Source organism: Cibotium barometz, chromosome 60 (genome assembly GCF_041138505.1).
Source record: "Cibotium barometz isolate CiBa-2024 chromosome 60, ASM4113850v1, whole genome shotgun sequence".
NCBI classification, from domain to species: domain Eukaryota; kingdom Viridiplantae; phylum Streptophyta; class Polypodiopsida; order Cyatheales; family Cibotiaceae; genus Cibotium; species Cibotium barometz.
The window spans coordinates 34,016,987-34,041,410 of record NC_141105.1 but is presented as its reverse complement, the minus strand read 5'-3'; the positions used below and the strand labels follow the sequence as shown (position 1 = coordinate 34,041,410).

The window sequence follows — 24,424 nt, the reverse complement described above, 5'->3', positions numbered from 1 at the left end:
CCCACATAGGGTAGTTGTCCCCATTGAGCTTGTCCTCTTGAGATAGCATTCTAAAGAGGTCATTATTACTGTTGGCCATGATAGGACAGCAAATCTGTCACAAGTCACCACGAGTATGCAATGTCCAGCAAAACCGTAAGAATGCGGGAGATAAATAGCAGGATAACCAATGGACTGAAAGGGAACTCCTTCATTAGGAGAAATACATATGCATGTCCTAAATCTGCAAGTGTACTGCACGATGATGCAAATCTGTCAAAGTGTCCACAATGGCATACATATATTGCAGCAAACCACAAATGTATACATGTGCCGTGAAAAACACAATCAGCTGACACCTGTAAGAGCTGCAAGTGCTCAAATCCTGGCAGATCAAATGTAAATTGGTCGAATGCTCCAAAAATGGGCTCAATGTAGAAAAGCCCTAATTTTTAGGCAACCAATTAGACCACATCTTAACCGGATCTGCACCTGTAAATTTGCTAATGCGATTGTCACCTGTACCAAGTGCTGCAATGCCCAAAATTCGGAGGAAATGCCCCAATGCCAACCAAATGTGCCTGTGATACCCAAAAATTGAGAGAAATGCCCCAATGCCAACCAAAAGTGCCTGCAATACCCAAAAATTTGGGGGAAATGCTCCAATGCCAACCAAATGTGCCTGCAATACCCAAAATTGCCTGCAAATAGTGCCAATTTCTACAAAATCCCCAAATTTTAGTGCAATTATGCACCAAATCTGCTGAAATCAATGCCAATGTGTGCCAATGTTGCAATTGCAAGCTCAATTGTAAAAAGCCCCAAAGTTAATGCAACAAATTTGCTAATTTTCTAGCAATTTCTGAATTTTTGAAAAATTTGAAAAAAAAATCAGTAAAATTTTACCGAACTTGCAATGGGCAACTTCAAGGCAGTAGGTCGTCTCAGGTACAAATGGGCAGTCCACAAGCGGCGGTGTCGACTGTACAGCGTAGCTGGTACAGTTGGGCAAAGCAAGGTCAGTACGACGGCACAAGGAGAACAGGGCGGCGCAGAACGAACTAGCGGCGCTAGGTCTGGGGCAGGGCGACAGCGCAAGGTACAAGGCGGCGCTGGGCAGAGGCAGCGCCAGATCTGGGGACAAGGCAGCGCAGATCTGGGGCTAGGCGAAGCAGATCTGGGGCGGCGCGTAGAACAAAGGACCGGCGCAGGTACGGTCGGGCGGCGACGACGGCGGCGTAGGTACAGGGCGGCGCACAGCACAGCGTACAGACAGCGCACAACAACGTACGGACGGCCCACAACAACAGTCGAGCAGTACAGGTTGGGAACAGCAAGGAAGAGAAGCACACGACTGTTTTTTTTTTTTAATAATAAGAGTGTGGTGTGTAAAGTGAGCAATAGGCTGTAGCAAGGGGCAAACCCTAGCCCTAATGTTTGGGAGCAACAGGGTGTAACCCTAACCCTAACCAGGCTCTAATACCAATGTTGGGTAGGAGGGAAGCTAGCCTGCACACACACACACACACACACACACACACACACACACACAACCTCAAGCACAGAGAAACGTGAGAGTGCTGGAAAAGATGTACTCAATAATAATATGAAATGAAAGTACAAGTGAGTACTTAAAGGCCTAGGGCAAAGTGCCCAACACACATAAGTGTGTTCACACGGGGAAAAAACCTGTGTCCAGTCACAGGGAAAAAGTGCCCGTGAGTAAGCTCGGTTCACACCTGAACTAGCCAGGAGTGGACATGACCAACAATCTCCTGTCTATACACTATGTTAGGGCCTCTGTTGTGGATGTGCCCGCCCAGTTTTGGTGTGTCCCCATTTTTCCTCACTTCCCTGTATTTTTCCCATTTTTTGCTACGTGTGGGAGGTCTACTGCTACCTGTCGACTATTCCATTTGCTGTGGCCGACTGAAGGTTGCATCCCCGACCTGTTGCTTTGCCCTGGTCGACTGCTGATTTGATGGCCGATTGCCATATGTTGGCCGACTCGGCTGGATCTGGTCGTGGGGCTGCTGTCAGCTGTTTTAGTGCTGGCCGACCAACAACCTGAGGCCATATAAAATGGCCCCTTTCCCCCCACGCTTGTCATTGAGCACTCCGGGATTTCTTGGTGTATATATAGCAGAGTTACACTATCTTCTCTCTCTTGCATCTGTGTATTGCTCTCTACAGCAGTTGTCTTCATTTCCGTTGTGCATTCTGACATGGTATCAGAGCCCCAGGTGGCTTGAAGCTTGGAGACAGTGGGACGTCGGGGGTTTGCTAATTTAGGTGCTAATTGGAGACTGTTTTGGGCTGTACGGGACTTGGAGATCGGGTAGAAGGCGGCCATCACCGTTGGACAGCCACCTTGCATTCTATTTGCAGCCTCTTCTTCTTCTTTTTTCCCACCCACCCTCCCTTCACAAGACCTTGTGAACCCTTGAGATGGCAGATTTGCTTGAGATGGCTGAGAAGCACGTGAAATTCCCGACACTCCCCACATTTCTCGTGGACCGCCAGTTGGACGGGACACTACGGCATATGGAAGGTAATGATGGAATCTGTTTTGGAGTCCTATGATTTGGCTGATTTCATTGTTGTTGGGGTTCCATGCATGGCCGGAGTTGGAGAAAGGGGAGTTACCCTCTATTCGGAAGGAACGGAAGGCACAGGCATAGTTATGGGATCGTGTCAATGCCAGAGTCCATTCTTTCATCTACCTCAATTGCACACCGCAGGTGATCAATCATATAAAGCATATGACGTTGGCCAAAGGTATTTGGCAGCATTTAGCTTCTCTCTACAATAGGGTATCACCCATGAAGAGAATCTCCTTGGAAGTTCAGATGCGGGTGATGAATCCTGCAAAGTCGTCAACGATACAGGAGCACATCAACAAGCTGCAGGCTCTTCAGCAGGAAGTTCTCCAAGAAGGGAAAGAGATATCGTTAGAGAATATGGCCATAACGTTGCTGTCACATTTGCCCTCTCAGTACTTACTTCATTGATCACCAATGGTAGGCTCAGCACCATCACATGGGAGGAGCTTGTGCCCATGGTCTTGGACCAGGAAGAGCAGAGGTTCTGAGGCCTTAACTGGCCAACGATCGAAAGGCTGTAATAACAACAACAAGGACAAAGGGAAGGCTTCATCGGAGAAGTCTTCTAAGAAGAAGCCTGATTCAGACCGAGAGAAACTGAAGGCCGAGAGGACCTGTAATGATTGTGGCGAGAAAGGCCACTATTGGAAGAAGTGTCCCAAGCGGACTTGGAAGACTGTTGATTCTTCAGCTTCAATTGCAAAGACTCCAGCCTTTGTGCACTTGGAGATGTTGGACACGGATGCTTCATCTTCTTCGAGCGAGGAGGCAGTTAGCTTCACCGCAAGGATACAATGGATTCTTGATAGTGGTGCTTCCAGGCACATGACTCCTTTCCGTGACTTCTTTCAAGATCTGAAACGACAATCAGGTCGCATTTTCATTGGTGACAATTCCACCATACCGATACATAGTGAGGGCCAGATGGAGATCATTCCCAATGGCAAAAGGGGGAAGCATTCCTCTCGTGTTCTTTGTGTCCCCGCACTTGGTCAAGGTGGGGAGCCACACTTGACTTGTGTGTGTGTGTGGGGGTGGGTGCATGGTCACCTACCCACACCACCCAAGAGCTGGCCGCCCACATGCAAACGTGGGGAGCCAGCCAGCTCTAGTCGTGCAACTCCCTCTCCAAACTTTACAAAAGGGAGCCACCACTTCTATCGTAGGTATCCCCGGCGTTCATCACCTTGGTTTTCCTGCATCGCTTCAGGCTGCGCGTATTCAGCAGCAAGCTGCTTCTTTCCTTTGCCACAAATGCTAACACTTTAGAAGCATCATGCTCTCCATGAAAAACATCAAACTTAACAGATTTGTCTCCTGCTTTAAATTCCTTGAGCTTTCTGCAATGAGGCTCATGGTCTTCTCTTTTTCTTTTCCCCTTATCCAACGGGGCAGCCCTATCTGCATGGGCTCCATGGGCCGTCATAGAAGTTTCATGAGGCACAGTGGCATGTGCTCCACGAACTTGAAACTCTGTGACTTTCCTGCATAGGGCATTGTCTCTCCATGAGACAACTCAGAAGGCAAAATTCTTCTAGTGGGAGACCTGTCACCCTTACCATGAGATACATGTCTTGAATGCATGTGACTTTCATGCCCTCCATGAGCACTAGCATACATATATCTGTCAGGCTTTGTGCCTTGTGGGGAAGACGCATGACGAGAGGTGACTGTCACCTCTTCCTTTTGCATAAAAGACTTCAGCCTTTGAGATGCGAGATCTCCATGCTTCAAGCGAGGTGGATTTCTGAATTTCAGCTCTCCGTCGTCCCCCTCTTTGATATCACCTTTGCGGAGGAGGTAGGCAAGTGCCAACTCCCTTGGCTTCTTGCCCACTTCCCGTGCCATGGACTCAAAAGTTACATCTACCATTGCATCAGCTTTCCTAGCTTCAATGGCACTTTGCACATGGGGATCTTCATGCAAAAATTTTAACTCTTGCCCTTGTGCTTGCAAAAGTTCTCATATGTTCCATTTCAGCCCTCATTGCATCAGGCTCTTGTTCAAGCATGACTGTCTTTCCTCGAGACAGTTGACCCTTTGATTCACTATCATTAACCCTTTCAAGGGGCTTGTGTCTTCCTCGCAGAGCATCAGACCCACGAGAGGCACTAGATGGACCCCTCGAATTTGGCACTTCCAAAGGGTTGCCTTGGCTATCCATTGTGTTAAGTGTGCTAGAAGTGGGGTGTCCAGTACACAGGTTTGTTTCCCCACTAGGAAGAGGGAAACAACTGTCCAATGAAACCGATCCCGTCAAGTGGGAATAGACTCCGTTGGACACCCACACGCATAATAGCACAACTTAATACCACAATTTGAAATGGACAACTTAATAACTTCTTGAAATTGAAATGAAATAAAATGAGATAGATGGACACCAGCACTGGGGCCGGAACGGGCCAACCCCCCCCCCCCCCCCCTCAATATATGATATATTTATTGGGAGTATTTAACAAATACAATGCTCCATGGGTTCAAAGAACCAGATGATGTCCATGTACAAATGAATACAGTACCAAACATAAAAGGCTCGAAGTAGATGTTCGAAGTAGAGCGACCACTTGAGTGGTCCAATCTCTATGGTCCTGTGCTTTCACTGGACTCCGCGGAGAGCGCCCCACTGGTGTTCCAAGACCACGCACAAACAGGCGCTCTCGTATAACGCCCGGCTCTCCCGATCTCAACACCTTTGGACCGTGGTTCTCCAAGAGCTTGGACTACCCGGCACCGAACGGGTGTTGCCGTGGAGAGAGTCCCTTATCAGATTTATCACAAAATACTTTACTTAAATCTGAAAATTCACTTACTTGAAGATGGCAGATGGAAGTCCAATACTCGAGATATCTATGTGTTGAGTGAGACACCAGATGTAGCCACTTGAAGAAAGAAGTCGCCGCCTATGGAAAGGAGGCACAACCACCTACCGAGGAGATCAGCCACCCGCTGTGTAGGTCACAGCCACCTTCTTGTGGAGGAGGGTGAAGGTGTAGTAGCCGCCTATGGATAGATTGAACAGTCCACTGGAGATGGAGAAGCAGCCGTCAATTTGCAGAGTATAGCCGCCAGCTGCCTAGATGTAGGAACACAACAGCTGGAGAATGAATACACAGACGCCTTCTGTGGTTGGCAGTACAGCCTGTAAGGCTGCCTGACTGGAGGGGCACACATAGCCTGTGGTCGCCTGGCTGGAGAAGTATACACAGCAGCCTGGGTGAGTATGCACAGCCTGTGGAGATGCAGCCGACTGTAGAAGAGCATGCGCAGCAATACAGTAGCAACCTGGGTGAGTTTGCGCAGCCTGTGGAGATGCAGCCGACTGTAGAAGAGCAAAAGCGTAGCCTTCAGGTGGTGGCAGCCGCCTGCTGAGTAGGCAGAGCAGCCTGTAGGAAAACAAGCGCAGCCACTTGTATGGGAGGAAGTGCAGCCGCTGTGCAGGAGAGGCAACCGCCTGTTGACATTGCCTTTAGCGATGAGGACTTCACTGAGAAGTCAAAAGTACGCCATGCTAGCATGTTTTTGAAAGGAACCGCTGCTCAATGGTGGATCACTGAAAAGATCACCAAGGATCCCATTTGCACCAAGAAGGAATTTAAGGATAGATTCTATGCTCAGTTTTTGCCACCAAATGCGGAGCAAACTCTCACTCAAAAGTGGGACAGGCTTGAGCAAAAAGATAATGAAAGCGTGCAACAGTATGTCAACAAGTTCTGGAAAGTGTTGCTGGAAGTAACTCCCTTTATGCAAATCACTGAGGATGCAAGAAAGAGGAAGTTTCGCTCTGGACTGCAACCAGCATATCGTTCGGACATTGAATTGCACCCGAAACATACTTTGCAATAGCTCACAGCTTCTGCTCTTGCTATGGAGCAATTGGTGCTCAAGCTTAAACAGGATCAAGGCGGTTCAAAGGGAAAAGACAAGGCTGTCCCAAATCTGCAAAAAGGTGGACAGCCACCTAAAAATAACTTCCGGGAGACCCACAAGGGTGGTAAAGCTGAAAATACCACATCTAAAGATCAGGGTCCAAGGAAGAACAAATTCGGCTTAACCCCGGAGCAAAGAGAGCAATATACCAAGGAGGGAAAATGCTTTTCTTGTGGTAGCAAAGACCACATGTTTCGACAATGCCCTGACCACAAACCTAAGCACAAGGACAAGCAGACCAAGGCTAATGTACATGCAGTTCCTGATGTGCAGGGAAACACAAGTCATGATGCAAAAGAGCGAATGGTATGCAAGGCTTGGGGTCAAATCAAGGATCAGCCCGCCTTATTCATGTTTGATGACTGTGCAACCGATAACTACATCTCCATTCAAACGCCAGGTGCATTGGGTATTGAGGTTGAGAACATGGGACCTCAGATTGAAGCCGAAGCTGCATTTGTTGGCAAAGAGGTGCAGGTTACCCCATTGATAGGGAAGTTGTGCATACACATCCAGGGCTACCTTGATAATGAACATTTCCTAGTTGCTCCACTAAATGGATGTGATGTATTGTTGGGCAAGCCATGGCATCATAAGCTTGAGCCCCGCAAAGAGTACAAGACCAATATGATTTCTTTTATGCATAAAGGCCGCATGCATTTTATTGATGCTAGCAAAGAAGGGGATTCCATCCCACTTGTATCACACATCCAAATTAATAAGGCAATGAAAAAGAGTCTTTCTGCGTACTTGGTTTTTATTCGTGATAGCCTTGTGCCAAATCATCAAAATGTGGATGCTATGACTAATGATAGGCTGAATTTTCTTCATGCATTCAATGATTGTTTTGCTGATACATTGCCAGGAGAATTACCTCCCCAAAGGCCCGAAGATCATCGCATTGATCTTGTGCCAGGTAGTTCTCCACCTAACAAACCCGCATACCGAGTGAGTGCTGCACAACAAGAAGAGATCATGAAGCAGGTAAATGAGCTTTTAGACAAAGGTTTGGTTCAGCTGTTTGAAGAGTTGCGGAAGCATAAACTTTTCATTAATGCCAAGAAAAGTGAGTTCTTCCTTTCAGAGATTCATTATCTGGGTCATATTGTATCCAAAGAAGGTATTATAGACGTTTCATAAGGCATTTTGCTATGATTGCCACTCCTCTGCATGATCTCACAAAGAAGAAAACCACTTTTAAATGAACTTCAAAAGAACAGGATGCTTTCTTGCAGCTCAAGCGTATGCTATCATATGTGGTCCAGTTTTGATTGTTCCTGACTTGCACAAGTCATTCATAGTTGAATGTGATGCTTGTGGTGATTGTATAGGAGCTGTCCTAAATCAAGAAGGGCATGCAATTGCATACGAGAGCCGTCGTTTGCATGATGCTGAGCTTCATATCGATATCTATGAGAAAGAGCTCTTGGCTGTAATTCATGCCTTAAAGATCTGGAAACATTATCTTCTTGGGGCTAAATTTGTAGTCAAGACAGATCATCAAAGCTTGAGATATTTTCTATCTCAAACAAAGCTTTCAGAAAAGCAGATGAGAATGGCAAACTTTCTTTCCATGTTTCATTTTCAGATTGTGCATACTCCAGGAAAGAAAACTGTGGTGGCCGATGCATTATCCAGGAGGCCTTATGTAGCTGCAGTCTCAGTGGCCTCTCATGGCAACTTATCTGCTATGCGAGAATTGTATCATTTGGATGCTGATTTTTGCCATATATGGACTGATTTGATGGCTGGTCATTCACATGCCTCTTATGCTATCAACGAGGGGTTATCTTATGAAGGATAATTACCTATGCGTGGTGAAGGATTTACGTCCAAAGGTTATGGAGGAATGTCACGCTCCACCTTATGCTGGTCATAGAGGTATTATGCCCACTACACGCATGATTCAGAGATATTTCTTTTGGCCAACCATGCGTAAAGACATTGAGGCTTATGTGCGTGCATGTATTACTTGCCAAAAGGTGAAATTTGACAGGCAAAAACTGGATTGATTAGATGTGTTATGAGAAGTACATCAAGTACATGCTTTTATAGGGTGCAAACCTTATCTTTTGACTCACACAAATCACACTCATATATGGGAACATGACACATGGCACACACTTATCTTATCCAGATAAGAGGGTGTTCACACCCATATAGGCACACTTACACATACATGAGGTGTTCACACCTATACAAACACATACGGATGGTTACGCATACAGACACGTACACATGGTGGACATACAAGACGCACGAGACCCCGAGATACCTAACAGGCTTTCCATTATCTGAAGTTGCTCTCGGTTCTCCACCAATTTCCCCTCACAAAAACTCTCGAGCATGCATTAATGATGCAAGGCCAGTTAAGCAACTGTCAGTAATACAGGCATGGTTTGTTGCTTTAGATCTTCCAGGGAATGCACGTGCCTACCCTGGGTAGGAGCAAACACACCACATAATACTGATTACCCCGTAGAAACAGGCTCAATCACTGTAACTGGCTCTCAATACTGGAGCCATAAATAGGTCAACACTATGGGTAGGGCTAATCTGCATGGGGGGTTTCTTTTATAAAGCAGCCGATAACCTCAGGCAGCTGGAACTATTTTATGGGGGTGATAATTTAAACGCATTCAAACAACTTCAGATGAATCTAATACACTGGTCAAGGTATTTTCTGCCCTTGACATCAAGCAATAATTAAACCAAAGTCTGGTGAGAGTGTCAAAAACTGTACTAATTTCACTTCCAGCAAGACAAACCTGCCCATCTGGTAACGTGTGTTCTTCCACCGGGCACGCATCCGTAGCTGCATAATCTTCTGCAACAATTGAAGCTATTTCTTTCAATGTCTCCGCAGTTGCCATATCCAGCTTCATTTGTGGACTCTGTCTGCCCACCTCTTGAAGAAGAAGTCTTGTAAGATCTTCACCACCAAGCTCCATCCTCTTCACACAATTATGCTGCACGGCACCCTCCCAAACAGGTGCAATATCTGAACACAAACAAACAGCAAATCCCTGTGGACCATTAAGTCAGTTGAGCATACAAAAGAGAAAGATGAGCTCCTAAAGCTTGGAGATCTTCACTGGGATGGGGAATCGAAACTATAAACAAATTACTTTTCTTTTCAGAAAAAAATCCTTTATTATTCATGAAAGAAAAACGTTTACTACAAACAGCTCTCAAGTGGAGGCGGGGGGGAAAACCACACCGGAGTGATCGGGTCCACATTGAAGAAGGGACCTGATTTCACATGAGTAGAAGTGTTGCTCGTCTCTGCTGCATCCTGTTGGAATTGCCTGTGAGGCGCTCCCATCGCCTTCAAAGGGTGTGATGTGGTGGACAATCTCTGCAGGCAAAGTGCTGGAGCCGTCGATCGATATCTGGTGCATCAGATCTGCCAGGCAGAGATGCTAATGATGAGCTCCCAATGCTGACACTCCTAGGTCTCAGGGGTCCACAGGGGTACTGGCACTGTGGAGACAGAGATGGCCGATATCCGGCCATGGGAAAGGTGGAGAGCGAGGCCAGTGCCATCCTCCACGTAACAGAGTGCTGCTCCGGACTCTGTCGCCTAGGCCATTACACCCCATATGACAAAACAGAGGGTGCTGGCCTCCAAAACAAACAGCCGTAGAAGTCTCCACCAAATCTGCTACGCCTTCGAGCAATCCCTATTGTAATTTTGCTAAGTCTCATGCAGGGCTCTGCATCAACTGCACAAAGCTGGGCATCCTACACTGGCTATCCAGGTGCATACTATGAGGCTGCGGTGAGGTGGGAGCCACAAGAAGAGGGTCATCTTCTGCAACCGACAGCTCTCACATAGTCAAAGCTAAAAGTCCGAAAAGAAAGCCGGTGAGATGTCCCAACACTACCACCAAGAGAAGGCAACGGCAGTGCTATCTACCTCCTGAAGAAGTATACGTCATCTAAGTCTAACATTGTACCGGGAAAGGGGGTATGCGGATGCCTCTGGCCTACTAGAGGGATCATGCCAAATCCACTCCCCTTTTGAAGAAATATGCATCGCTCCAATCTTCTAGCAGTGTACTAGAAAAGGGGTATGCAGGCACCTCCAGCCTGCTGGAAGGATCATGGCAATACCACTCCCCTCGATCCCACTAAGATCAGGCTAGTGGGTGGTTTTCCCAAAGCCACGGACACCACAAGGGGTCGTCCGCAACTTTGAGAGGCGCGGGATCGATGTGCCACCTGCACCCATGAAATCCAATTATCCTCACCTGCTACATGGGGGAGGGGTAATCATCATCAAAGGAGCAGCTAGGAACCACAAGCAGCCCTAGTCTCCAATTGTACAAGCAAAGCAAAGATCACCACGGAAATATCATGCTGCGAGAAGAGAGTGAACCACTTTAGTTCAAGATGGAAGAGTGAACCAGTCCAGGGGAGTAACTGAACTGAGTCAGTAACGGTGAGGTTGAGGTGTGCCCCTTTGCTCCTGGTAGCAAGTCTAATGTAGAAAAGGTTGTGTTAGCAAGTTGTTACATAGAGGGTTGAGAGTGAAACGATTTCTTGGTGAACTACTTGGGCCTAGGCAAACATCAAGCCTGAGGTTGCTCATTATAAATAGGACCAGTTCGTCACCGACCTCAAGAGGCGGTTCTTACCTCCTCACTATCTTGAGGAGCTAGATGTTATATGCGGAAGCTTCGGAGAAGGATCGGTACTTCAAAACTCAGAAATCAGCACTCTTTTCGCGACGGAATTAACGCACAAACTGAAAGGAGATGTGCAGAAAATAGAGAGAGAAAGGGGAGATGGAGAGGACACAGTATTGGGTCCCAATTACCCTCTGTAGGGCCCCCACCACGGATGGTGTATTTGCTTTATTAGAATGATGTAAATCTGAAAACAAATACAGAAACTTGACCTTTTCTTGGCTGGAAAACCTGCCCTTGACCTTCAGTCCTTCGCCCCTTTGCGTTAGCAACCTCTTGGCTGTCCTGGCCCTTGTTTGCTTGATGCACTTGGTGAATTATGAGATGAATGATGGGATTATGGCCTCCCCTATTTATACTCCTCCTCAGGAGCAGTCGGCCAGCTGAAAAACAGTCCATGTCCCACGACTGAGTAAATTCAGCATTAAATGCTCAAATAAATCCTAATAAATTCTGCATAAATTTCCTAGCAAGCTGGGGAGGTAGGTGCTTGCTTCTAGAAGGCTGGGCATAGCCTTTGCCCAGAATCTATGGGCTGGGCAGCCTGTATGGGCTGCCCCATACTTGCCCTACAGCCCTATGAAGGCTGTAAGCTCCTGAAAATAGCCTTATTCTTGCCTTAGGTCTGTACTACAGCCCTTCCATGGCTGGTGGGTCCAGCCTGAGCCTTACTGGCCCACATGGGGATGGTTTCACACCATTCCCATGCCCACACTCAGATCCGGGGTAGCCCTATGGTCTGGCCCCTTGTCCTAAACCTAATCTACTCACTGATCTGGCATCCGGTACCAAACCAGATACACAGAACCACTGACATCATTCTAGAGGGAGACTCACAGCGCGGACTGGCACTGTTTCATGTGCAGGACAGTGCACACCTGACCTTGGACTCATGTGCAGGACAATGCACACCTGACCTCAGACGACTGAGATGGATCCATGGCTGACTCGTCCCGGACTGGGCTCACATGGGACCAGTTCACCATCCCAGGTCCTGCACCTTCTGTACAGAAATGTCTACGTGGCATCCAAGTGCGGGATGCACGTGACATCCCCTTCTGCTTAACTTGACGAAAGCTGCATAGCCTCCAAATAATCCGTCAATAATGCCGGATAGTCTTCGAAAACTTCTTTGTCGAGCCATACCGCTTCATGAGTTCCTCGGTCCTGAAACTTCGTGAGAAACTGTCGTAGTCTTCGGCCTGAGCCATGCTTGAAACGGTGCAGAAGGATCTGTTCTGGAACCATTACTTCTGCTTCATCAATAATGTCTGGTTCCGCTTCGTCTTTGACCTCTGAAGGGGGTGGACCTGCATATGGCTTTAACCAACTGACATGAAATACATCGTGCATAGTCCAACTCGGAGGTAGCTTTAACTGCATAGACACCTCATTAATCTTTTTCCGGATGAGAAATGGTCCGAAGCTCCTGAAAGACAACTTTGGGCATCGCTTGCCCACCTGCTTCAATCTTTGCTTCATAATCCGAAGATACACCCAATCCCCTTCCGAAAACTTCATGTCCCTTCGGTCTTTATTGGCCTGTCGAGTGTAGGCCTCTTGCGCTTTAGCCAATCTGTCTTTAACGGACTCTAGGATCTCCTAGTAAGACTCCGTCACTCTGTTCGCCTCCGGTACTGAAGACGAAGTCCTGGTTAACAACGACTGGAAAGGCCTTCCAAATGCTGCCTCATATGGAGTCCTGCCAATAGCTGAAGAAAAAGAGTCATTCAAAACAGCTTGAACTAAAGGCAAGAACGATTCCCACTTACCTTGCTGATCGTGGACATAACACTTCAGCACATCAAAGGCCAACTGGTTGTATATCTCTGTCTGGCCATCTGTCTGTGGGTGGAATGCACTGGAAAAATTCAACTTAGTACCAAAATTTTCAAACAATGCCCTCCAAAAATGACTGGTAAACTTGGCATCTCGGTCTGACACTATGGTCCTAGGAATCCCACCAATCGGGTACCAATGCCGAATGAATAGCTGGGCAAAATCCTCGGCGGTCACATTGGCCCTCCAAGGAATAAGCATAACAAATTTGTTGAACCTATCAACAATAGTTAAACACTGCGCATTACGCTTACTCGGACTGGGAGGCAGATTTGTGACAAAGTCCATCGAAATGTCCTGGAAAGGACCCTCAGGAATCGGCAAAGGCTGTAACAACCCTATCTTCTTTCCACGAGGAGCTTTCACCTTTTGACAAATGTCACAGCGTTGTACATATGTAAACACATCACGCCTCATCTTTGGCCAATAGTATTGCCATTCTAATTTCTCCAGAGTCGAATTCATGCCCCTATGACCACCTGTAATGGCGTCATGGGCATCATGGAGAAGAGCTGCCCGGAATGATTTCATGACACATAGTCGGCCTTTGTAGAAAAGCCAACCATCGCGTATCAGAAAATGGCATGGTCCTGTGGCATCCAATGCATGTTCCCACTGTGTCCCGAATTCCTCGGAATCCGCGTACGTGTGCTTCATGTCTTCTAGTCCTGTACCAACAAGGTCAAGTCTAGTGGTCTGAATCGCAGATACTTGTCCCTTCCTGCTCAAAGCATCGGCCACTGGATTGGCCTTTCCTGGAAGGTACTCAATCATGCCACCGAACTGCTGGAATATCTGACTCCAGCGGTGTTGTCGATCACTCCACTGTGCACTTGGCATCGTCTGAATCCAGCGCAATGCCTGATGGTCAGTGCGAACCTCGAAGTCACGGCCATACAGGAAATGTTTCCAATGTTTCAAGGCCTGAATAACTGCTAGGAGTTCACGATCATAGACTGAGTAGTTCTTTTCGGCGGGCAGTAACTTACGAGACATGTAAGCTACTGGATGACCATTCTGTTGCAATACACCTCCAATTGCGATGTTACTCGCATCGGTGATCACTTGAAATGGTTCGTCCCACGAGGCAAGGGCTAAACAAGGCGCTTCTGACAAAGCCACCTTGAGGTTCTGGAATGCCTCCAACGCTCGTGGAGTCATTCGAATCTTTTGCCTTCTTGTTTTCACTCCCTTTAGCAGATCGGTGAGGTCTGCCGAGAGATCAGAAAACTTGTCAATGTGGGTGGAATATGCCTGGCATATACCCACAAATGATCTAATGTCATAAGCGGTCTGAGGTACTTCCTAGTTAACAATCTCGGCCACTTTAGCCGGATCAAGTCGAATGCCGTTGGCACTAATTATATATCCCAAGTAATATACCTGGAACAGATAAAATTCTGACTTCTTTTCATTGACATAGAGCTCGTTGCTTTCCAGCAACTTAAGGACTTTCTCCACATCAATGTCATGCTGCTCAACTGTAGCTGAAAATATGAGTATGTCGTCCAGAAATATGAACACACACACTCCAATCAACTCCCGGAAAATACACATCATCATGCGGTTAAATGTAGCTGGGGCGTTCGTCAATCCAAATGGCATAACCACAAATTCATAGTGGGCCCGTTCTGTACGGAAGGCTGTCTTGGGGATGTCCCCCTCTACAATCCGTACCTGGTGGTACCCACTCTTTAGATCCAGTTTGGAGAACACCTTAGCTCCATTCAACCTCTCGAGAATATAATCAATTCGAGGCATCGGGAATCTGCTCTTGATAGTCAGCTTGTTGAGTGCACGATAATCGACACACAACCGAGAAGACCCATCTTTCTTCTTGACAAATAAGATCGGTGCTGCAAATGGCGACACGCTTGGGCGGATGAAGCCAGCTTGCAACAATTCTTGGAGTTGGCGGTCCAACTCCGATTCCATTGCCTTAGAAAGGCGATACGGAAACTTGCTCGGGGGTTCCGAGCCAGGGAGGAGGTCAATCTTGTGATCCTCCGGTTTGGACGGGGGGAGCTGGGGAGGGAGACTGTCCCGAAGAAAAATCTTCTGGAACTTTTCATGGAGTACCGAGTACTTCTCGGAAGCACTGGCCACCGTCTAGGCTGTCTGGATGTAAATCATCACACATTGTGCGCCTTTCCTGACTGCTCGCTTAGCCTGCAAGTGGCTTATGAGCGGAAAGTTTGGAATACCTGGCTCACACTTAATGGTCACCGGGGTGTTTGACACATTCCGATCGATCTGGAACGTGTGCTTGTCCCACTTGACATCAGGAAGAAACTTGTGAAACCACTGGATACCCAAAATTATGTCTGCTCCTACAAGAGGGGCAACCATAAAGTCACGCACAAACTCTATGCCCTGAATCACTAACTTAGCACCTAGAGCTTCATACTTGACGCTCGTTGTCATACCTGTGCTAAAACCCTCAACTTGTTTGTCCACCGGAGTCAGCTCGAAACGGGCACGCCTAGCGGCCTGTTCCGTGATCACATCCTCCGTGCTGCCGCTGTCAAACAAGACGATGACTCTCTGGCCACCTATGTAGCCAAAGGACTTGAGCAATTCGTTGCGCTCATACTCCTGGTCATGGGCACCCTTCTGCTTATCTTCGAGCTCCCGGCTAATAATTGCTCCAACTGAAGCACCGGGGGTTGAAGAACTAGGGGTAGCCACTGGGGTCTGTGTGGGGGCTGTGCTCACCACGGAAGCTGTGGAGGCGGCGACGGCCTTTGGAGGCTTCTTCGGACAATCCCGAGAAGTATGTCCTTTTGTGTGACAAAAGAAACATCTACCCTCCTTCTGTACTGAGAAAGCTCCTCAGCACTCAACTTGCCACCTGTCTTGCCTGCCTCCGCTTTTTGGTCTGGAGTAAGCTTAGACGCATTGTTCGAGTTCTTGGAGCCAGAGGCTCCCGGGCTCTGTCCTGGGGAAGACCCCGTCTGGTTCTGGCTTTTGCCCCCCGAGGCGTTAGCCTTGGGAGAAGCCGGCTGGGAAGTCTTGGGCTTGCCACAATTGTGTTTCATTTCTGCACTCTGCGCAAGCGAGAGTGCGTCCTCAAAGGTGGCTGGCCTAAACATACGCACCTCCCATTGGATTTGCGTGTCCAGGCCATACAAAAACTGCCCTTTCTTGTCCGTATCAGATAAGCCTAATTACAGACACAAGGTCGAAATTTTATTGGCAAACTGAAGGACTGGTTGCGCGTTCTGACGCGCTCCCCTGAACTCGTCTTCGAGTCGCTCAAGGTAGTGGGGCGGTAGAAACCGCTGCTTAAGGTCGCGGACGAACTCGTCCCACACATAAGCTGCCATACCTGCTCTGGTGTGGGCATGAGCCCACTGAGTCCACCAAGGAATGGCCTCACCTTCCAAGTACACACTAGCTAAGATCACCTTGTCAATATCTGTTTTCCTAACTGCGGCAAAGTAAGCTTCAAATTGATGTAACCATGAATACAGAGTAGTGGGATCGAGTTTACCATTATACTTACTGAAATTCATTTTCTCGGGAAAATGATTCGAGGGCGCCGCCGGTGTCAATCTGGCGTCCAAAGCTCGGAGGTAACGCTCGTGTTCCACTCGTCGCATGGCGTCGTCTTCTCGTTGTCGAATCTCCAATGCACGCATCTGCATCTCAAGCAAGGAGCTTGGCTGCGGCTGTGACCCCGCGAGAGGATCCCTGTGACGAGGATCTGGTATCTGGGATACGGAAGGAGAGGGAGGAGGAGATGGAAAACGCGACGCTGGGGAGCGAGAACGCTCCTCCAGAGCCAAAATCCGCGCCTTCTGCTCATCCAACTTGGTTGTCTGGTCTGCGATTGCTCGCATCATCTGCTGGAACATGTCTGTGACACTCAAGCCGGGTGCCCTAGCTGGGCTGCCTGATGCACTCTGGTCCCATGGTTCTGGTTCTCTCTCGTCGCCAAAGCTCGCCATAGCGGGAAAATGCAATTCCTTTCCGGAACGCAATCTGACCATCCACTATTTGTGTGGGAGACTTCCGGAGGCTTCTGGAGGCTAAAAACCAACCGTCCTTCGAGGGACAGGAGTCACTCCGAACGGGGTAGTCCACCGGCGTCTAAAAACCAACCACACGAGCGAAAAAATTTTCTGGTTTTCTTTGCTAAATCTTTGTCCTTGAAGTAGGCTCTGATACCACTGTTATATGCGGAAGCTTCAGAGAAGGATCGGTACTTCAAAACTCAGAAATCAGCACTCTTTTCGCGACGGAATTAACGCACAAACTGAAAGGAGATGTGCAGAAAATAGAGAGAGAAAGGGGAGATGGAGAGGACACAGTATTGGGTCCCAATTACCCTCTGTAGGGCCCCCACCACGGATGGTGTATTTGCTTTATTAGAATGATGTAAATCTGAAAACAAATACAGAAACTTGACCTTTTCTTGGCTGGAAAACCTGCCCTTGACCTTCAGTCCTTCACCCCTTTGCGTTAGCAACCTCTTGGCTGTCCTGGCCCTTGTTTGCTTGATGCACTTGGTGAATTATGAGATGAATGATGGGATTATGGCCTCCCCTATTTATACTCCTCCTCAGGAGCAGTCGGCCAGCTGAAAAACAGTCCATGTCCCACGACTGAGTAAATTCAGCATTAAATGCTCAAATAAATCCTAATAAATTCTGCATAAATTTCCTAGCAAGCTGGGGAGGTAGGTGCTTGCTTCTAGAAGGCTGGGCATAGCCTTTGCCCAGAATCTATGGGCTGGGCAGCCTGTATGGGCTGCCCCATACTTGCCCTACAGCCCTATGAAGGCTGTAAGCTCCTGAAAATAGCCTTATTCTTGCCTTAGGTCTGTACTACAGCCCTTCCATGGCTGGTGGGTCCAGCCTGAGCCTTACTGGCCCACATGGGGATGGTTTCACACCATTCCCATGCCCACACTCAGATCCGGGGTAGCCCTATGGGCTGGCCCCTTGTCCTAAACCTAATCTACTCACTGATATGGCATCCGGTACCAAACCAGATACACAGAACCACTGACATCATTCTAGAGGGAGACTCACAGCGCGGACTGGCACTGTTTCATGTGCAGGACAGTGCACACCTGACCTTGGACTCATGTGCAGGACAATGCACACCTGACCTCGGACGACTGAGATGGATCCCTGGCTGACTCGTCCCGGACTGGGCTCACATGGGACCAGTTCACCATCCCAGGTCCTGCACCTTCTGTACAGAAATGTCTACGTGGCATCCAAGTGCGGGATGCACGTGACACTTGAGGACGAGTTCAAGGGATTGCACCAGAACATGCAACCAATTCTCTCATTTGCCAACAAGGTCACTCACCTAGCTTTGCAGTTGCACACAACTGAGGACAATAAGAGCAGCTCCTATTTGCACATTACAAAGCATTTTAAGAGATTAAAACAAAGGTTTAGAGAGCACTTACCACACATGTTCACATGCCACAAAACACATCAGAATGAATGGCATTCCCACGATTCACAGTAGGCGTCCAAGCCCCATTGTGAACTGAACATTCATAGCAAGCAGTCACACAAAAACAGTTCACGCAAAAACATTTTCAAGCATGCAAACATGTGTGCACGTGCAATTTGTTATGAACAAATCTCCCGGTCATGGAACAAGAACAACACTTGCATTTCCGGGCACAAGTCTGGCACATCGGAAAGCGCGGATCTCAGATCCACACACGGCCACAAACACGCATGGGAGCTGGCCCGTTGGGATACCGGGCGCTCGTGTTAAGCTTTTATTTTAATTAAACATGATTAAAAGATATTAATGCTTAAATACTTGAGTAAACATGAGGCAAAGAGAGGAAAGCTATGTTGTTGCATTGAGACACAAGGCCTTGTTAAATAGGGGCTTGAATAGGTACAAATGAAGAGGCACATCGAATGGGTGTGACTCTTCAATCTTGAATGAATAATTATGTCCTTTGTACCTAGAGATAAGTCCTTTGGTGATGACCCATGTGATAGGGTGTGACCCTTCACCGGTATCCTTTCAATGATTGAAGGCTAATCAATAGTACTTAGACAGATAAAGTCACAATCGTGGCATTCCCTCCCACTTAAAATAAATTGCGGTTAAATAAAAGACTTCTAAGTTCTAATGTTGTTGAAGATCTTCGTCATTAGGCCGTTTATGCTTGTGGGTGTAGCTTGCTTGCATTCATAAATTTTGAAAAAGTTTCCTCTATTGGTTTGTTGTTGTGCTTTAAATGCTAAATCCCAAGTTGTAGCATCATTCTTTAATGCCTTCTTCTTTGTCTGCTTCCAAATGTTGGGCTTGAAGTTGACTTGGCTATGTTGCGGTGTAGAGGAATCTGAAGGTTCAACCATGAATTCTCTCAATGATACCCGAATAGTATCTGCTGAAATGTTCCGATTCATAGCACTGAAGTACTCATCCAAGTTGTTAAAAGAATGCTTGAAATTCTTTGCAATGTTGAAAACATTATCCTCTTGTTTGATATCAATTGTGTCATCCCCCAGAGAGCCAGTTTGGTCTACGTGGCATAAATGAGTTTGGGCTTGAAAATCTGCATTGGCAAGAATGACCTGCTTACGAATGACCCGCTCAAATTTTCCCACGTCGTAACCATTTTTCCAACATGTTGTCACCATTGCCACCAAGGCAGTATCTTAAGTAAGGACACGGCAAATGTAATCTTCTTGGCATCAGTAAGGACTATGAAGTCAAAATACAAGCGAAGTTTGTAAAGCCATTGTTCAAGTGTATAATTATTGTGTTGTCCTCCATAGGACTCAGAGAAATTTAATATTCAATTTCTTTGTTTTACTACCTTGCAAGAGACGATAAAGAGTCTTAAGATCGTCACCTTCCACCTCAAGAGGAATGTTGTCTTCATTGTCTGGTATTGATACTGTAGTGTCGACTGTTGGTACAAAACTCATATGAGAATGGCAATCCATCTGCAACTACTAGATCTCATAAGCCAATGTGGCCATGGACTCTTGAAGTTGTTGTTGTTGGTACTGTTGTTGCATCTTGTGCCACTGGAGCTGGATTGCCAAGCTGGTGGGTTTGTTCCTCCATAGTAGTAGGTTGAGATGAAGACTCTTCAATTGAGGCTCTGGGAGTTGTGTGCTAACACCTTTGTAAGAAGATCAGGTGGAACCGAGAGCACTGCGACTCATTGTTGCCGATGAAAAGGGAGCAGAGGGGGTTTTCATTCTTTTAACCATAGATCCCGATTCGCACACCTGAAGTGTGTGGTACCCGTTTGATGATGAATTATGCGTTTCTTGAATATCAAAGTGCCACATTGTTTTGGTTGTTGTTTGTGTTGTATTTTGTGTGTTTTTTAAATGATGAAAACAGCTAGATATATGGACCGATCACACTTGAGATGTGTGTGTTTGAAGAAGCTCGGCTGAATGCAAGTACTGCAGGAGTCGGGCGCTAGGCAAAAGCTTCAAATAATGAAGGCCCGCTGCAATGCCGAAAGGTTGGAACAATGCCATGAACACGTGCAAGACAAGAACTGTGTACAAAAGGGGGCAAACTTGCCGCCAAAGACGCCACGAACTCTATCACGAAGGAGAACCACCAGGCTAGAACAAGTATGCACACGGCAGCAAGAGCAAGCACCAAAAATTCCCCTGGGGGGCGGGGGGGCGGGGGGGGGTTGGGTATGGGGGCGATTTGTTGCACATGTCCTTTTGTTTTGCTATTCGTTGTTTTTTTTTTTAGTTTATGTATATGCTTCGAAAAAACCTTATCATCAAAACATGAAGTTTGTTATTTTTTATTTTTTTACATGTGGGGCGTTGTAAGCAAGCTGACAGGAGAAGGGGGGGGGCTGGCCAATTCGCTGCTGCTTTTTTTTAAATGCCAGCCTACTGCCACGTTACTAGCCTTTTGTTTAATATTATAAGGCTAAAAGCCTTAATGTTTTAAAACATTCACTCATAATTTTATTGCTTCAAGAGTTGAGGCTTTTCCAAACTAAAAGGAGGCACCTCCAGGAAGATAACGATTTAGCATGGAGAGGGCGATTTTGTGTGAGCCGATGCTTGGGAGGGGTAGAGAGGGAGCCGGTCGTCTGCCTGGCAAAAGCCATGGGTACCCGTATGACCTGAAAGCCTTCCATTGTTTTTTTTTTTATGTAAAAGAAGCTACTACATAATTAGGGAAAAAGTAAAATCAAGAAAAATTAGGCATTTTCGGCAAAATTGAAAGGGGTAGTTGTCACCAATTGGCCGACCATTTGATCCATCTCCAGATTTGTGTCTCGTTCACTTGAGGCCAGGCCAGTGTCTCATGTGAAGGGGCCAGTATTTTTGCATAACATGGACGGGAGCCAGGCTGGTGCCACCCGTGTATGACCTGGACTGTGTTCTATCCATGGGATTGTCACGCCATGGAAGAGCCAGTATTTGTGCCGTGTCTTGCCTATGGGACTGTCACTCCATAGGGAGGCTCGTGCCTGGATCTGTGTCTTATCTATGGGACTATCACTCCATAGGAAGACCGGGATTTATGTTTCTCTGTCATGCCATCATTGTGCCCGACAGATGTTTTGTACTTGTTCCATGAACGGGAGATATGTCCATGATACCACATTGAAACTGGCCGCCTAGGGGAGCCGGCCAGCTGTGGTCGTGTGCTCTCTCTCCAACACCTACAAAAGAGTGACCACCTCACCCGCTTGAGAACACAGCAGCAGGCGATCATCTCTTCTCAGTTTGCTCTTAGGTGGTTGCACCTCCACTCTGCAGGGTGCTTCGCCTCTCCTCTCCAGACGGTTGCACTCTCTACACACAGGCGGCTGCGTGAGGCTGCACTGCCCCTCCACAGGCTGTACGGGTGGCAGCGCTTCCTCTCCATCAAGCGGCTGTGCTTTCCACAGCAAGCTGCGCTCCTCCCCTCCATAGGCGGCTGCACTCCTCTCCATAGGCGGCTGCGCCTTCCCCCTGCAGGCGGCTGCGCCTTCCATTGGCGGCTGTGCCACTCCACAGGCGGCTGCAGCCAGGTGTCTTCTGCCCTTACAGGCGGCTGCACCACCCTCAGGCAACTGTGCGCTCCTCCTCCTCAGGCGGCCATAGCAAGCGGTTGCGCCACCCTCAGGCAACTGTGCGCTCCCTCCTCCTCAGGCGGCCATAGCAGGCGGCTGAACCTCCTCCTCCTCCCCTTGCAGGCGACTGCGCCTCCTCCTCCTCCTGTGCAGGCGGCTGTGTCTCTCTTCCACACGCGGCCACAGGCGGCTGCACCTGTCTTCTGCAGGCGGCTTTGCCTCCTCTCCACAGGCGACTACAAGCGGCTGCACACTCTCTACAGGCGGCTACGCTCTCCTCCACAAGTAGCTGCACCGGCGGTTACGCCCTTTTCCTTCTTGCCAGTAGGCTGCTGCGCCCTGGTGTCCAACCCTAGCAACTGCACTTAGACGCCTCAGTATTTGTCTTCCATTTGCGAGCTACAAGTAAGTGGATTGAGATTTAATTAAAAGACTTTAATGTAAATCTGAAAAGGAATACTCTCTACCGCTAACACCCGTTCGGTGCCGGGTAGTCCAAGCTTCTGGAGAACCACAGTCCAAGGGTGCCGAGATCGGGAGAGCCAGGCGTTAGTATCGGAGCGCCTGTTTGTGCGTGGTCCTGGAACACCAGTGGGGCGCTCTCCGCAGATTCCAGTGAAGGCACAGGACCGTAGAGACTGAACTACACAAGTGGATTGCTCTCCTTCAAACGTCTACTTCAAGTCTCTTGTTTGGTACTGTATTCATCTCAGTTGTACATGGACATCATCTGGTTCTTTGAGCCCATGGAGCATTGTATTTGTTAAATACTCCCAATAATATATCATATATTGAGGGGGGGGTCGGCCCGTTCTGGCCCCAGTGCTGGTGTCCATTGATCAACATTTCATTTCATTTCAATTTTCAGCTGTTATTAAGTTGTCCATTCAAATTGTTATTACGCATGTGGGTGTCCAACGGAGTCTATTCCCACTTGACATGATCAGTTTTAGTAGTTCTTCCATAAAACCCTTGCTAAGGTTGATTTTAGGGTTAGGACTAGCTGATTTTTAGGGTTTGGGTTTGGCTGTGGACATCCTATAGGTTGGAGTTTGTTTGCTCTCATACCACTGTTGAGCTTCTAGCTTAATTAAACAAGATTAAAAGATCTTAATACTTAAATACTAGAGTAAACATAAGGCAAAGAGAGGAAAGTTGTGTTGTTGCATTGAGACACAAGGCCTTGTTAAATAGGGCCTGAATAGGTACAAATGCAGAGGCACATTCTTGATGAAAGGGTCTCTTGAATGAATAATTATGTCCTTTGGATGTAGAGATGTGTCCTTTGGTGATGACCCATGTGACAGGGTGTGACCCTTCACTAGTGTCCTTTCAATGATTTAAGGCCAATCAATAGTAATTAGCGAGATAAAGTCACCATCGTGACACCTCAGACCCATACACTAGCCTCAATATGGATGGCACAAAGGTTACTTGGCCCCCATAAATTGGCACGAGATTGGGAGACAAACATTTGGGTGATCAAAAGGTGACACCCCAGCATCTATTTCAGTCGACTCACATGAAAGAATGGATGAACTTTCACATTCAGAGACAACTCTAGTCTATAAGTAACCTCATCAATCTTTTTTCAAGATCATGTAAGGTCCACGATACCTAGGGGATAACTTCCCAACCTTCCTCGTACGTAACATCTCGAACTCTTGGGCACTCTCAAATAAAGTAGTACTCCCTAGGTTAAGTTGCCTTTCAGCATAAAACAGTACATGATCTTGTGCACTCATGATAGCCTCACGCACTGACTAGCATTTCTTGCATATCTGCTAAGAAATCTCTAGCTGCATCAATCTGAATACCCTTAAGTCCAATTGTTACTTGATATCCAAGTCGATAGCATTTCTTGCATATCTACTAAGAAATCTCTAGCTACATCAATCTGAATACCCTTAAGTCCAACTGTTACTGGATATCCAAGTTGATATCCATACATCAGCATAAACAGACTGTAACTAGTAGCTAGGACTATTATAGGCAAACTCGACACTTCTCCCAATCTGATGGTCACTTGGAGACGTATCCACGAAGCATATCCTCCAAAACCTGATTCACCCTCTCTGTTTGTCCATCAAATTGAGAATAATCAGAGAAACTCATACTCAGCATAGTCTCCAATCTCTAGAAGACTAGCTTCGAGACGTGTCCCGAAAACTTGAAGTCCCTATCACTAACTATATCAAAAGGCAGTCCATACAACCTAAAAAGCTACTTAGCAAATTGTTGCGCCAATTCACGTGCTTTCAATGTCACTTTTGTAGGTAAAAATCGTGCCATCTTTGTCAATATGTCTACCACCACCACATAGCATCATGCCCTCTGTTGGT

At 47.3% G+C, this 24,424-nt stretch overlaps 1 protein-coding gene across 2 annotated transcripts in view; it reads right to left on the bottom strand.

Moving 5' to 3' along the window:
* Nucleotides 1–24,424, bottom strand: part of ARP7 (actin-related protein 7) — a 65,768-nt gene that overhangs the window by 19,591 nt on the left and 21,753 nt on the right. For both annotated transcript variants that reach the window (XR_015265227.1, XM_086794000.1), the window contains exon 4: nucleotides 9,278–9,510. Coding sequence is in view for 1 of the 2 variants with exons in the window: in XM_086794000.1 (XP_086650126.1) it covers nucleotides 9,278–9,510 (233 nt within the window). In the remaining variant the exon portion in view is untranslated. The remainder of the gene's footprint in view (nucleotides 1–9,277; nucleotides 9,511–24,424) is intronic.